The 16,401-nt window shown below is 40.2% G+C and overlaps 1 protein-coding gene across 1 annotated transcript; it reads right to left on the bottom strand.

Annotated features, from left to right (window-relative positions):
• Window positions 1-491: 491 nt before the first annotated feature.
• Window positions 492-16,393, bottom strand: ALDH7A1 (aldehyde dehydrogenase 7 family member A1). The gene is made up of 18 exons (XM_014942527.1): window positions 16,184-16,393; window positions 15,997-16,050; window positions 15,010-15,075; window positions 13,240-13,320; window positions 11,042-11,165; window positions 10,336-10,468; window positions 9,700-9,744; window positions 8,623-8,700; window positions 7,666-7,763; window positions 6,629-6,670; window positions 5,619-5,713; window positions 4,779-4,863; window positions 4,404-4,510; window positions 3,526-3,642; window positions 2,977-3,074; window positions 2,739-2,812; window positions 1,730-1,805; window positions 492-1,009 (listed from the first exon to the last, which is right to left on the bottom strand). Exons 1-18 carry the CDS (start codon window positions 16,358-16,360, stop codon window positions 955-957), a joined length of 1,605 nt encoding a protein of 534 aa, XP_014798013.1. The 5' UTR covers window positions 16,361-16,393; the 3' UTR covers window positions 492-954.
• Between the last annotated feature and the right edge of the window lie 8 nt (window positions 16,394-16,401).

Genomic DNA, 16,401 nt, shown 5'->3' with positions numbered 1-16,401 from the left:
CTTAGAAGTTGCTCTGTGCAAAGGCAAAATCAGCCCTAGTGCCTTTTCTTATCCTTGATTCTGAGCAAGGCTGCTAAATGACGTGCTGATGGCTGGAGCCTTCAGTGGCCATGAGAAATGCCCACCTAGGTTGAAATACACATAAACAATTTGCCTTTCCCCAGCAAATTTCCTCTGGAAGAGTATTTCCTCCCGGCAGCATCTCCAGTTCTTCAGCTGGCTTGGTTGTATGGTGTTACAAGGGCTGTGATAACGTGAGTTAGCTGTGACTCCTTCTAGTGCTAAAAGGAAGTTCTAAGAGACTTGCAGTAGCCCTTGGTCTTGCCCCTTATCTCCCAACACACATTTCCTGATGGAGAGGCAGGAAAACTAAAGCAGTTCCTTTAGCCCTGTGATATTTCTCCCAGCTAGCAGCTCAGTGTGTGAAAATGGAGTCAACTGATGTTCCTGCTCCAAAACAACCAACAAAAAACACCTAGAAGGCCAAGGCATCTCACAAAATGTACCTTTATTTATGCATTGAAAAATAGCCCTGTACCACCCCCCCGCCCCCCTCCCAGCACCAGGAATCCATAGCAAACTCAGCATATAAATTTGAAGCATAGACCTATTAGCTGGAAACACCAGTGAATGGTGAGGAGGCAGGGGATACAGTGTTGATACTGAAATATAGTGATAAGGCAACAGACGATTATCCAGGCTGCCCGAATCCGAGTTTGTTAGTTTCAGTCACCCTCCCTTCTTCCCAAAGACCACGAACTTCTCATTTGAAGACTGAAGCAGTAATTTCATACACTGAAAGTGAAGCAACGTTAGAGTAGATGATTTTTTGCCAGAATTAGTATCCTTGCTGCAGATAAGTTTCAGATAATTCATTTTCTTCACTGTAAGGCTTAGACGGTGCTTGGTTCTGAAATGCTAGGAGAGTTCATGGCATGGCCATTCATAAGGCTGTTACTGAAACTTGATTCCTTGAGCCAAAGGCAAATCCTTGCTGTAATTGATTGTACTGGAAGAGAAACAAGTATTTTAGAGACAGATCTAAATCTCTGAGAGAGTATGTAGTCTACTTCCTATGTACAATGTTTCTGATTTCTGTCATGTGTATATAAAAGACTTCTGTAAGCAGTTTGCCTACTTAAATTTAAGAACCGAATTTATCCCAGTTTTCAATATAGTAACTATGTATGGGGAAAGGCCACATTCAATCTCCACCTTGACTGGTCAAAGAGAAAGTAAAGTATAATTCCCTATTTAATCTCTTACTAAAAGAATGTCCACCAAGGTGGGATTTCTTGTGTTCATAAGCCTTTGCATGGAAACAGCCTTTGCAGAGAATGGGAATGGTCAACCACCACAGGCTGTCAGGACATCTATGGACATATACCCAAAATGTAGCTACATCACCCACTGCTGGCAATAGTAGGCCCCTCACTGTGGTTGGAACTTCATGTTTTTCCTAACAAGTTTCATTAATTTAATCTTTAGCTGGGTTTAAAATCAGGCAAGAGGCAAAAAAAAGTAGATTTTTTTTTGTTTGTTTCTTTTGAGGAACAGTGTGTAAAGAAAGGACTTTATCTAGATCTTCACAGATGTAAATTCTTGCATGAAGAAAAGGCAATTACACTCATATATGGTCATCTCACATTTAGCAAAGATAATATGTTTTGAACTTTTACAAGTTTATCTGCAATTTACATTTATTTGGAATTTAAAAAGTCTGTCTCACCAAGTAGAACGTCTCATATAAAGTTTCCAAGAATCACTTCCAGATTCTCTTCCCCCACCAGTATGCTTTTCACCACCTGTAGAAAAAAGGTTATAAATGAAAACTTGAAAGTTTTTCTGAGCATGGGAATCTGGACTAACTCCAGGAGGTGAGCCTCTTTATAAAAAAACATGGGGAAAAAGTATTGTTTTGCCCTTGTTCTATATCTGAAATAAATTACCAAAACACCACCACATACAACTCACACAGCAAGCTTTCTCCTCATGCTCGATCCAAAAACCATCTGCCTGGAGTTTCAAGTCTCCATCATGCTGGCACCAGAGGACCTTGTTTTAAAGGTATTTTGTTTCAACATCAGACAAGAGTACAAGAATGTGCTAGCTCTTGTACTGTTTAAATAGTAAGGTGAATATTTCTTCTTCCCTCCCCCCACTTTCTTCAATAGATACAAAAAAAGAGAAACAAAGGCAAAAATGTATTTAAAGACTGTCTTACAAAAATACTTTATGCTATAGTTTTTACATACACATGCAAACTTACACAACAAAAATCCTGAAGAGTATTTTAATTAAAACTGTTTTAAACAGTTTTCTACTCAGCCACATCCCTAAACACATTCAGAACATACTTCGGAGTTACATTCCCTTGATGAAGAGAAAAAGTGATATATGGAATATTTAAAAAACAAACACAGATATTTTTGAAAGCTGAAGTCTAACTACCTCTAGTCCATTTCTGTTTTCTGCTAGAGCAGTATAATTCAAAAATAACTACATTGATTTCTTCAGATTTAGTAATTTAAACGGACTGATTAAAACCTTGAAAAACGAGGAGACAGATTATACTAGTTTTACAGTGCTAGTGTTTTATTCTCTTCTAGAGTCATTAGAAAAAATAAATTTCCCACCTTTGAAAAAAATGGAGCCTGAGAAATAATACCAAGTCTCTAGACCTGATTCTAGAGGATTCAATCATTTAAAGGATAAAGGGAAAAGCGTAAGTAACATACCAAAAGCACCTCCAATCTCAGCCCCACTGGTTGGGATGTTGACATTCACAATGCCACAGTCAGACCCCTTTGGCCTATAAACAAAGACAAGAAACAATTGCTCCTCAGGATCAGGAAAGGCTCCTTCACTAAAATGAGGGCTATAAAATGCTCAACTAGCATTGTGCACAGGTTTACAAAAGACATGAAAGACTGTGATCTTTGCTTCAGGAAGGCAGAAAAATAATTAAAATTATACCCAAGCCAGCGGAAAATCCTTCCCAAATCCTTGGTAAAGATACTGCTGGAAAGACCTTGTTTTACTTCATTATTCCAGGCAAAAACCTCCTCTTCCTCCTAAAAGGAGCATGGATCAATGGTTAAGCCAGGACCATTCAAAGCAAAGCAGTTACAAAGAACCACAGTGAGAAAAACCCCAATGTACCACAGCCATAATGCAAATATATTGAATGTCACTTGGCAAATACACGTGCACCAAGTCAGGAATAGGACACCTCCATCGCTGCACAAAACACACACCCTGCTTTTGAGCAGGGTGACATGAACAATAAACATCTATTCCTGTACAGACTCTCATTTTAACTCCTGTGTTCATCATAGAAAATGCATAAATGTAAGTACACAGTGAGGTAAGCTATTATAGTGGATATCCCACAGTGCAGAACAACAGTTACCACTTCTTGAAATGCTGGGACAATTACATGAATGTGACACATATCTGAAATCTCTCTCCTGACTCTTCTGTTACCATCCTTGGCACCTGAATAATTCCCCATTGTTACTTTACCTTAAATTTCAGCACATACAGTATGGGGGCAAATGTCTCAGTGTGGACAATAGGTGCATTATGAGGAAGGCCAGTCACAATTGTTGGTTCAACATAGTTTCCAGGGCGATTTATAACCTTCAAAACACATAAAAGAAGAGAAAACTGAGTAAGTTCAAAATTGCATCATGCTTAGTGCTAATGTAGGAAGGGAATCTTTCCTGGTCTGATTACTATAATTGTGCCTAGCAATCAAAAACAGAAGGTCAGGTCATCAGAGTAGATAAACTTAAGTTTCACTTATTTAAGTAGTTAAAATACAGAAGCATAACTTAGTCTACTAAGCAGGTAATCAAATCTCAAAGTTTAGCAAGTGACAAAACCCACTTTCTTTCTCCCACTTGAAAACCAATTAGAACTTTAAAGCTATTAGGAATAAAGAAAGTGCCAGTGAAAGACAAGAATTCCCAGAACGTTAAATCCATGAGAATTAAACGTCCCTCATGATGAAGATGTGCAAGTGGCTCTCTTGAATCTTCAGTAATTCCTGAAGTTTGATAATGTGAATCCAGGGACAGAGCAGCAATTTTAATTTGTTATGTGTTTGATATTCACTATTTACACTGCTGTTTGTATTTTCACCATCACCTGCAGCTAGGGAGCACTGCAAATAACAGCCAAAAGCTCCCAGTCATTTCTCAGAGCAGAAGGTAGCTTCCAAATAGAACCATCTTCGCTCTAAAGACAGGACTGCAACTCAAACATTCTCAGGCTGACTAACTTAACATACTGTAATGGCTGACAGGACAAACTGAGGCACATTTTTGGTCTAAGACACCATATTACTGTATTTTTTTGCTAGAGTGCTAAATGTAGCAGGGAGAATAAATTTATGTTACCTTTCCACCATAGACCACAGAGCCACCCTGTTGTTTTGCTTGTTCTACTGCATCAAGAAACATTTTCACTGCTTCTTTGGTATGAAGAGGCCCATACAGAGTGTCAGCTAAAAACAAAACATCCAAAGACATATTTTCAGCAAAGTTGTAGATGTTTGCAAATATTCTTATAATGACATTTTGGGAGTCAGTATTTAACTGTCCAAGAGAAGTAGTATTAGCTAGATTCTTCATCTCCATCTCAGAGCGTGTATTCTAAACTAAACTAGCTATCCCCACTAGATAGGTTTGATCTATAATCTCTTTGGAATTTAATCAGAAAGAAACAACCAGAAACTTGTCTCCTAAAGCCATGACTTGGAAATAGTTACTTACAATCCCATGGATCACCGATGCGGACCTGGGCATAGGCCTTAGCAAGCTTTGTCACCACCTCATCATGGACGCTTTCATGGAGGAACTAAACAAAATGTGGTAAGAAGGTTGTCAGACAGCTCAGCCTGTGTAACCATTCCTGAAGCACTACTGCACCTTTAAGAGGGCTGAATGAAGTGCAGAGATAGTGTTGCTGGTATTCAGCAAATCCCAAAGTTAAAAATAAACACATGCGCAAGACCTCGAAACAGCACCAACACCATGAAACGAAGATTAAAAACCTTCACCATGAAGATTTAAATGACTTCTACTGCTGTAATTGAGGAATCGCTGCCCTTGCTATACACCCTATAACCTGCATCAATTTTGATGAATAATTACCCAATCAACCCACCTATGAATAGACTACACAGGCTGACGTTATACCTTTAAACTTGTAGAAAATGATTGGTTAAAAATTAATAATAAAGAAAGCAACACACATCCTTGCTTTGTTGAAATCTAAACCCTGCACCAAAATTTGTAGCAGGCACAAGCAAAGAAGGTCTGGCAATGAAAACGGAGAGAAATGCAGAAAGCATGGTAATTTTGCTTTCCTGAGTTTTAGCACCAGGCACGTTTAGAAATACATACAAAGAAACTCCTTACAGCTAGAATTACAGTGAAATGACAAACTACTATCTTATTTTCCCATCCTGCTGATTTTTGACAAAGTAAAAATGTGTTTCAAAGACTATTTGTTGCTCTGCTCAATATTTAGAGCTGTCAGCCATTTTCTGAGCTCACTTGGAGTAAGTTTAATTCAGAGCTCCCCAAACCAAACAACAGACGTTCACTCACCAGCCTTCTGGCAGTCGTGCACCTCTGACCCGCTGTTCCCACAGCGGCGAACAGAGCAGATGGGATCACCAGGTTTAGATCTGCATCTTCAAACACTTAACAAAAATCAAAACATCAGCATGTTACTGAAGTAAACAGGCAGTTTGCAATACTTAAGACAACTGACAGGTTGGTCAAGAAGCATTAGGGATAGTTGCACTAGCATAGCACACTATGACACATAGAAACACCTCAAAACTCCTATTTCTTTTACACTTGGAATCAGAACACATGCAATTGGACATAAATGTAGGTCTGAACAACTGAAAAGAGCCTTTTGCAATAAAGCTTGCAAAGAACTTCAGCCTCATTTTAACTCAAGAAATAACAAGCAATTTCTTGCTGTTTTGTCACCTTGTCCTTCTCTGAGATGCCTAGCAGCATAAAGAAACAATAGTAAAGTGTATCCAGATGGCATGCAAAAAACATAGCAACGGACAGTAATTTAGTTATTTACCTAGCTTATATTTTCTTTCTGCTATATTGCTCAGCTTCAAAGTACTTATGTCTACCCAGGAACTCGATCCTACCTGAAGCTACTTAAACCTGTAAAATGTACTACTGAAATAAACACCTGTACGCTTTGCTTTCAAGTATCATGTGTCTTAGACTTTATATATGTACTTGTATTCTAAAATGCTAAAAATATGGTGTTCACAAGATTAGAACTATCCTAAAATCAAATTCATTTAGTATTGTCCACATCCAATTACTGAAGCTTACTGCTTCTCTCATTCCCTTCTTCACTCAATGGTGAATACATGTAAGAGATTGAATTTTCCTTTTTAATCTTAAAACCCTACCCCTCCAGAACACTGAAGACAAAAAAAAAAAATCAACATTTTACTACATAGTTTTTAAACCTCCATTATGGATAAAAAGGAAAAAAAGCCCAGACAATTTGCAACAAACATTTGCATATTAACTTCCAAATATAATCTATGGGACTAAATTTCTACGGTGCATATTACCAATAATGGCATTGTTTCCTCCCAGTTCCAGCAGACTCCGACCTAACAAAAAACACACAGAACAAGTTATGTTATGTGTACACATTCACTGAATCTCATTCAGTGACATCAATTCTAACTAAAGCCAAGTTTCATTAAACATACTGTTACAGATATACAAAAATTGTTAGCCATCACAGAAAATTATACCAAATACTACACCTATCACATATTGTGAAGAAAGATACCTGGAGAGCAGTTACAGCAGAAAGAAGCTAAAAAAAAATAATAGGCAAAACTAGCATGGGAAAGGAAAAGATGAAAACAGAAAAAGGCTGCAGCATAAATAGTATGATGAAGACAAAGAAGAGAAGGAGGTGCTACAGAGATCAAAATGCACACATAAAATTTAACCAGACATTTATTCTCTGGCAACTGTTTCATCTCAAATCTGAGAGAAGAAAATCACCATCTACTTCTGGGTGAATATTTGCAATCTGTCCTGATTTTTTTCTTTTTTACGCTCCTATGAACTTCAAACATATTAAATGAGAAAACCCTTTTCACAAGGTTTTCTATTTAAAACTAAGAGTTAGAATCCAGCAGCTGTGCATGTGTTCATGCCTGTATGCATTTCAATATTTGCAACAAAAACAGCACCTCAAAACATGTAACTTTTCTCCTGTATTTATACAGAGTAAAAGGCAAGGAGGCATTTTTTCACAAACACATTGCCAAAAGACCATTAGCCCTGGCTGTTCATCTCAACAATATCCATAGGATTATATTGATGGACTGACTCCCTCAGCCTCCCTCCCCTACCCGCCAAATTAACCGTAGGAACATGGATTTTTGGATACCCTAGAAAAAAATGCTGAGTTGTGGCAGCACTAACTGAAAAATGCACTATTTAGCTATGAGCAGTTTCAACATCCTGTTTCCACGAAGTTTAAAAAAAAAAAGAAATAATGCAAGAAGTAAAACCAGCTGTTACTTCACAGTCCTATGGAACTCCCCTTCCCCTCCCCAAAGAAATGGAGAAGGCCACACACACTCACCAAATCTCTCCTGAACCATAAGTGCTACCTGCTTGCCCACTTTCGTGCTGCCAGTGAAGGATAACAGGTCCATTCTCTCATCTTTTGCCATTGCTGTCCTGCACAACAGGAGACATACCATTGTGTTCAGTGGAAGAGCAGACAGCTGGAAAAGCCTCTTGCACCTTCCTCGTGTACAAACTTCAACCAGGGAGATCTTTCAAAGTCAGACCCAGTTCTTTGACAACATCAGGTAATTGACTGAGCAGATGGCAGGAAAGCTTCTTCTTAGCCAGAAAAGAGGAACAAGGCTGTTTCCCTCCCGCTTTTCAGACCATAAGTCTTATCCTAATTTTGAAATTCAGTCTAAAGCATATAGTGAGATCAGCTCCAATTATTACATTCCCTAAGAAAATATGCATATCTATGACTTTTTTTAATGATTACCATCTGTTTTGTCTTCTCTTGAAATGCTCAAAAGATATATTTGCATTGGGATTTTCCACATTCTAAAAATCAAACAAAACAAATTGGTTTGTACAGCTTCCAAGCACAGGTAGGCATCTACGAGCAAGTGCAGAGTCTGTACAAGCACAGAAAATGTGGAAGTGTTCTCTTCCACAAGTGGTCCAAATGGGCTAGAAATTGAAAACTCTTAAGAACATGATGAGCAGAATTTAATATTAGCTGCATTCTTTGGGCGTAAGCATATGCAGAGGTAGAACATATACTTAGTTATGCCTCTTCATTTGATATCTGATCAGTTATTTGTTAGCCGCTGAGCTCACAACAGCAAGCAGGAATACATGTTCTGCTTACAGCAAGGCCAGAATTTCAGACTAGTTGATAAAAATGATGGCAACAGGTACACGCATGTACTGGGAACTCCTGAAGATCAGACTGACCTTACAATAAGTACCTCAAAGAATATTCTTTATCCTCTATACATCTTCACAAAACACAAGAAATGTTACCTACCCAATGTCTGCTCCACCACAAACCAGAGAACAGATTGCTCCAGGCACTTTGTTATCCTCCAAAACTTTGGCAATTATCCTAGAATCAAAGATGTAAAAATTTCAGAGATTTCAGACATGTGCCTAAAATAGGGAATGAACCATTAAAAGTGTCTGACCATGCACAAGAAGCAGCTACAGATTTTCCGAAAGCAGCTGTCTTGCAGTTAATTGACTTGTAGTTTGTACAACATACAACACACTTCTTTCATCAAGGACTTTGGTGTTATAATCATAGCTCACACAGAAGATAAAACTAGACATTAAAATATATTAAATACATGTCCATACATCTGGCTCAGACAAGCATTAGATGAGTGTGTAAAAACCTTGGCCATACAGTCTTTTAGCATTAGAAAGAGACTTTAAGTAACTCCATGGAGTTACATAAAATACTCATAGTAAATAGTTTGTTCACAGGAGTTAATATTAAAGCTACAAGACTTACCAGTTATTTTAAAGGGGCCAATTTATATTTAGCATTTAAAAATAGATGTTATTTGTAGCTCATAACAGATAAATATTTAAAATGCTAATATAATAAACAAAGTAACAATAGACCTAGAGTAAGTACCACTATGGCATTTATTCTTTGGGGTTCTTTTAGCTTTTATCAAGAATGAATTTTGAACCCTGGAAACAAACGCTAAGGTGTTACTAGGTCTGGATAATAAAGACTATCTTCAGGACATAGGTCTACACAGCCAGCCAGCATTTGCCAAGAAACTGCGTGCTGATGTTGGGCTGAAACTCACAACAAAAAGGGTGATTCTGAAACATGAGGGCATGACTGTGGAAAGCTGAATTTCATAAGCAATTAATCTTCTACAAGGAAGCAAACACATGGCTAGCTTCACCTCAGCAGAAGCAGAGCCCTGCTCCCAGAAAAAAACGGCCAACAGTTCAGGTAACATCCTACATATACTGTTAATTCTTAGGTAACATGGAGAAAGCAGTTCTTCTGACCACTATGCACTACCTCAAACAGAAAGTAAGTTGTTTAAAAAGCAAAACAGAAGGCAAAGAAACCAGAACTCACTTTGTAACAGCAACACTAATGAGGGATGTTGTAGGAGCACCCTTCCTAAAAAGAAAAAAAAAAATAATAAAGGAATGAAATTATTTTCTTTTAAATTCTTCAAGAATAAGAAATAATAGTCTCTCAAATACAGCAAACTTTGGTTAAGCTGGTTTTCAGGTGTGTGTTAAGATAGAAACCCAAGCGTTGCTTTCCACAGCTAAGGATTCAGAGCTTCTACTGAAATCTGCATGGACGAGAGCTGTGCCAAACATCAGAGTGAAACAAACAGGTAGATGAAAGCAGAGTAGGAGCAGGGAGAGGAAGCTTTGATTCTTAATTTTAGCTGTAAGAATTCTGAAAATATTTAACTGTTTGCTACCACTGCTGCTAGACCTCAACCTGGGTTCTTTACTAACAGGCCATTTCTCTAAGTCCTGAATAGGTCTGAATCTCAATTATCTCATCAAAGAGGTTATCACAAAATAAAACAAAGCTCTTTGACTACAAGTGAACCTAAAAATAAATAGAAATTAAGCCTAGATGAGACAGAATCAAATACACAGAAACACAAGACATTTGGTAACAATTTCATGCCTGAGATAATAGCTCTCTAACCTTAAAATACTGTTAGCACGTTGGAGAGCTATATCTTACCAGAGGCAAGCGTTTCCACAGATCATTGCAATTGCGCTGTTCCACCCATAAACCGCTACAGGGAAGTTAAAGGCCGTGATGATTCCTACTAACCCAACGGGGTTCCACTGCTCTATAAGGGCATGGCCAGGTCCTGAAGGCAAAGACACAATGCAATGCAATTTGCATCCATTTAATATTTTTTTGAAAAGCAAACCATGTGAGAAAGGGACCTAGCAACACCCCTCTGTCCATTGGAGCATTAGCTTGTGGAGAGCTGCGTTATTTGTGCTCTGCAACTTACTGGAAGCAGGTTGGCTAGGTTGTGGAGAAACCTAATAATGTGACAACACAAAGTTTTACTGTTTTAACTACTGATTGATCGCTGATCAGTAACTGAAAGAAAGGTCCCTAATTTCTAAGTATGTTCCTGAACTTTTTACATACTTTCCTCTAGCATCTTCATTAACAAAGAAATCAGAGAGAATCTAATGCTTCAGAGTGGAATGAAAAAATCTGTTGTCCCTTGCTATACGCCACAGGGTAGATACTTCATTAGGTGGCACTACTGCCTACCAGCACGTCCATCCCTAGACAACATCCTCCCTGAACAACACACAGTACAGAGACTTTGCTGCACTACATCACTATATATTTAAGATACATCTCCATCTCTTCACTTGTACAAAACTAAACCAGCCAAAACCCAAGATACACACATACTTACTTTCTGAAGGCAAAATAGGTCCACCAATCATTCGGGACAAACCAACAGCATAGTCACAGACATCAACATACTCCTGCACTTCCCCAACGCCCTCGACAAAAATCTTTCCCATTTCTAGAGAGACCTGAAAAAATTAAAAGCAAGACAAAACACTCTTTTAAAAAATTCCTTTGCATCCCCAATACATTTTGTCTCCCACTAATGTCAGGTATATCTGTACACAAATCAAGATTTAATACATTTATTTTTTTTTTAAGAACTTGACTTCTTCCTGAGTTATTCACAGCTTAAAGAAAGAACACAATAGACAACTAGACAGAAATCTCATTCCCATACAATGGAAGGAAACCAGAAGAGGAAATTAATGAACTGAGGAAATTAAAAATAATCTAGTGAGAGCAATATACAACAATAATGAGGTTCATAGGTTTAGATCAACAAAACACTGAATTTACATCAGGAAAATGCACACATTGTTGACCAGGCACAGTATATATTGGAAAATAGGGAATAATCTGCTCCAGCAGAAGAAAATGGTAATGTACATTTTTTATAAGCAAACTAGTAATTTTATATCTCAAAGTGAGTTTGAGAGATTTCATTTTCAGACACCGCTGAAAATGTCTGCACATTTTTACTATTTTAGTAAGCTGGGATGTTTAGGATCTTTTTTTTTCCCCCAGCTGAAATACATCCAAAGATATGTCCTTAGAAGCATGTTAGAACTATAGGGCAGACATATAGATTATCAATGAGAAGGTGGTATTTGAAGACCTTTTCCTCCAAAAGTGAGAAAATTCACTACCTTAGGAACTGAAAAGTCACCCATTTACCCTCACTTAATTTTATAGTCATGCTCTGATACCTAGGTCTGACTTTCATGCAGATATCACCTACCACTAACCATAGCTGTTAAGTGAGGCATCAGGTTCAAAGGTTTGCCACAAGATTTTATTCCTCATGCAAAGGTTAAAATAAAGGTGACTAAATGTATTTCTAGGTATTTCTATGATGCCTGCAGTCATCTCAAAACAGAAGGAATAGCCTCTATCTGTGAACAGAAATGGAGGGGTATCAGACATATTTACTACAGAACACAGCAGTGAGTCTGTAAGTACAGCAGAGATACATCTGGACACTTGACAAGGACATTGTGAGGCAAGGCTGGAAATTTCCAACCAGGTATGAAAAGGTGAGTTGCCATACTGTTTCCTTTCACATATCCTAAAGCCAATAAAAGTCCTAAACGTGGATACCCACTGCACAGCTTTCACCCTGAAGTTCACCACATATCCTGGAAGAGCTGAACAGACTTACTGTCTGTTTGGGAAAACTAGAAAAATGGTCTGGCAATAAGCAACAAGGTTTGTTCAAGGAACATAACAGCAAACTTCTCTGCGTCCACACGCACTAGGGAAGCTGTACCTTTTTTGAATACAGGAGTATGTTAGCATCCTAATACCACCACGGAAACTCTGCTGAGGAGACAACATCAAGGAAAACCACAGAACAAAGTTTTGTAGGTTAACAATATGGGCTAGACTACACATGGTGTTATTCACTGATGGCTGTTTCTGAATAGCAGCACATATAGGCAAGCCCTGTAAAAAGAAAGTGACAAGTTCCCCACTTGTCTCCTTTTCTCCCCTAGCAACTGGCAAGTGTTGTAAAGGTTGAAGGACTGCTCCTTTATGTCCTGCACAGCACTGCAAGAAGATCTCATTAAGACCATCTCACCTTCTGAAGCCTTATACCTCCACATGTCAGCTTGCAAAATCCCACGGATCACGAGAAAGAGCTCAAGGTTAAAAGCTCTGTATTAGAGAAAGGTCTTTTTCAGGACACTTTTAGTATCAGACAGTGCCCTATCTAACAGGTAAGTGGAAAAACAGCAGGGCAACAGATGTAACACTCCTCCCGGACAGAGTACAGGCTCAGAATGAATTACACTTTCTTTTCTTGATATATATTATCATTTTCAGTGTAGGTTGCCAGAATGCAATCTTACTTTTTTTTTTTTTCCTTTTTTGGAATTAAAATTTCTTTAGGCAAGCTAATAGAACTAACAGCATTTTAACAATTATTAAGATTGGCATTGCAGAGTGGTATGTTAAACACCATGAAAATCAGTTTTGACATGCCCCCTCACCCGTCCACCCTCCCCCTGCAATGTTAAGATGCTTCTTAAAATGCCTTACCAAGCTTCCTAGAACTTTGATTTTGTGTCTCAGGGCATCACCAATCTGTCGCACTATTTCTCCACGCTTAGGTGCGGGGATCTAATCAAAACAAAAGAAAATTAGAAAGTCTATTTTGAGATTGAACATCTGTGACTTCTGCTGCGTATATACCGCTAGTTTCCTACCCCTAAAGCAAGCAATCAGTGATTGCTGTGCTTTTTCCCCTATCTTCCCAAGACTCGTACATTTTTATCATGCACACTGCTTTACAAGAAACTATCTCCTGCCTCACAGAAACTGGTAACACTGCACACATTTATGCCTGGTCAAAACTTCAGTCTCACTGAATATTGCCAGAAACATTCAGATTATTAGTTGCTACTTCCGTTCAGATACCCACCCACAATGGCCCTAAACAATCAGCTGCACCTGGAGAAACAAGCATTTTTTATAAAGCCACACTTACTGGTTCCCAAGCTTTTGAAGTGTACTTAACAACACTTTTTCAAACTTTTTGTTTGAGATGTTTGTATGACAATGGCTGCTGACATTTATTTTTTTAGCAGATGTTGAGACACAAAGAAGCTTCAGTCATGGAAAAATTAAATCTATATACCAAATATTAGTAAGATTTTTTTATGGTGGTATCAGTATGTTAGGTAATAATCAATAGCCAGGATCAATAATAAACCATACACATGCAACATATTTACAGGAGTAGAAACTTCTGATGAACAGCCAGTTGGAAAGACAGAAGTGGCAAATGCATAAACCAGGCAACCATATCTCTTTCAGGCAAAAGGCAAAATCTTTCAGATAAGCTCACTAAAAAAATCCCCAAATTCACAAACTAAAACCACAGCTTTGAGACGAGGCTTTAAAGCATTTGATCTGTTGAGTCTTTGATATCTGTTAGGCTGCTTTCAAATTATTTCCAAACATGCTAGGAGCTTGCACACACTCACTAAGATTATATTCACAAATAGTAAGACAAGAACAGGTAGTAACACATCCTGAGGAAGCTACTGTGTTTGTCCTAAACCTTGTTCTCTTCAGGCAAAGCAAACTGCTGGATAAAATACAGAATGCTCAAAACCTTATGAAATTCAGATTTCAGCTTGCATCAAAGAAGGGGCAAGCAGCTATAAAAAGCAAGCCTGGCACGGCCAGCAAGTGAATGGATGCTGACTGGACAGACCTTGTACAGAGACACCAGGAACTACAGCTTGCTAAGGAAAAATAGCCTAGCTGTTGTCTGACACAGCAACCTAACACTGAAGTTTTGGAATAGCGAAGCTGTTTTGTGAAGTATCAGGACACCTGATGAATAATAAAAGCACACTCAAAACCAGCAGTCTTCCTTGCCCCATGAGAACAAGATTATCACCACAAGTTAGGTATCCCAATATTCGGCAGAGTTCTCGCAGGAGACGGCGTGTGGCAACATGAAGTTAAGCGCGCACACACACACACACAGGATAACTTGCTTGCTACAAGGTTTCTGAACTCCAGCAGACCTGTTGGCAATGGCTTACAGGCACAAACCTGGGTAATCTGCCAGGCTTTTCAAAACAAACATTTTCCACAAGTCAACGTCCTCATCTTTGTACCTCAATGGTAACACGTGCAAGTTGCGTGGGTTTGTTTCTTGAGGTCCTCATTGCAGATTTTTGCTTTAATGCAGCATATACAATATGAACATGTTCTTACACCCCCACCTGACAGGGCAATTTAATGGTGTTTGCCTGCCAGAGATACGTTACAAAAGATAAGTCTCTGTTAACTTACATCAGCCCAGACCTTCCATGCCTCTTTAGCCTTCTTTACTGTTTCTTCATAATCCTCCAAACTAGCCTACATGAAGAAGCACGTCAAAGAAAAAGTTAGGAAAACTAAAAACCCAAAACAAACACCACAGAAAAGGTCCTGCACCTAACTCAAGACATTTCTAGTGCTTAGTAGATAGCAGGTATTCTAGTGGATACTGCACTACAGAATACCACGTTCACAGCAAGTTTATATCCTGCAATAGTCAGGTCCCTATATGGCACACTGAGTTGCTTGGAAGTTTCTGTCAAGGAAAAGCATATGTGCTGGCTATACAAAAAAAAAGAAAAAAAAAGTGAGCAGAGATTTTCCTTCAGATGATTAAGATTGGTCCATAAAGAAAACTTATAAAGGAGGGATTCATCATATATTCATACATCTTCTTTTATTTTCAGTACCACTGCTGTTAACAATATTAAACAAAGGCTGTGAGGACCGCCCTACTCCATGCTTAGCCGGGCTAGTCGAATCCTAAAATGCAAATGGATCAGGTTAGTGCTGTAGCACTATTTTCACACCAAAAGCCTTCACAAACTCACCACGTGAACGCCACGTTGCTCCCCCTCGTACCTCCCCCTGGCCACTGAGCAGCCTCAACCCACCCCCGCCCGGCAACTCCCGCTGGAAACACACGGAGTCGGGCAGGAGAGGCTCTGGCTCTTCCCAACAACACTCGCGGGCAGGACAGAGAGCGAACCGCCGGTTTTTCTCCCCAGAAAAGGCAGGGGCTTATTTCCAGCAGGCGGCCCGAGCTGTGAGGGGCTCCACCAGCCGCCTCCGGACTCAAGAAGCCCTGCCTTCACCTGCCCTCGGCGAACCCGGCCGAGCGGAGGGCCGGCTCTCAGACCAAGGCCCGAGCGCCCCTCGCCCCGGGGGCCGCAGACCTCCTCCCGCCCCGCGACGCCGCTGGCTCCCTGCCCCCCCGAGGCCGCGCCGCGGGGCGCTTACCTGCCGGACGCTGGCTATGGGCTCGTTGTTGGCGGGGCAGTAGGTCGTCACCACCTAGAGCGGGAGGAGAGAGGGTGAGCAGCGGGGACCCTTTACCCAATGCCCAGGCCCCGCTGAGACCCCACCGCCCCTCACAGGGCCCGGTCCCGTCTCCCGCCCCCGCTCCAGGCCGCGCCGCCGCCCGCACCTGTCCGCGGCCGCCCCAGCTCCCGTTGTAGACGCCCGGGTTCTCCTCCTGCAGGCCCAGCTCCCGCAGCCAGGCGTAGCGCGGCTGGCTGATCAGCAGGGTAGACATGGCGGCTGCCGGGGCCCCGGCCCGCAGCGGCAGCAGCGCGGCGGCAGCAGCGCGGCACAACCCCAGCATCGCCGGCGGCCGCCACGGGTGGCGGCGGGGCGGGGCTGGGG

Source organism: Calidris pugnax, unplaced genomic scaffold, assembly GCF_001431845.1.
Source record: "Calidris pugnax isolate Ruff unplaced genomic scaffold, ASM143184v1 scaffold59, whole genome shotgun sequence".
NCBI lineage: Eukaryota > Metazoa > Chordata > Aves > Charadriiformes > Scolopacidae > Calidris > Calidris pugnax.
Note: the sequence above shows the minus strand (reverse complement) of the source record. Positions and strands in the feature narration are given on the sequence as shown.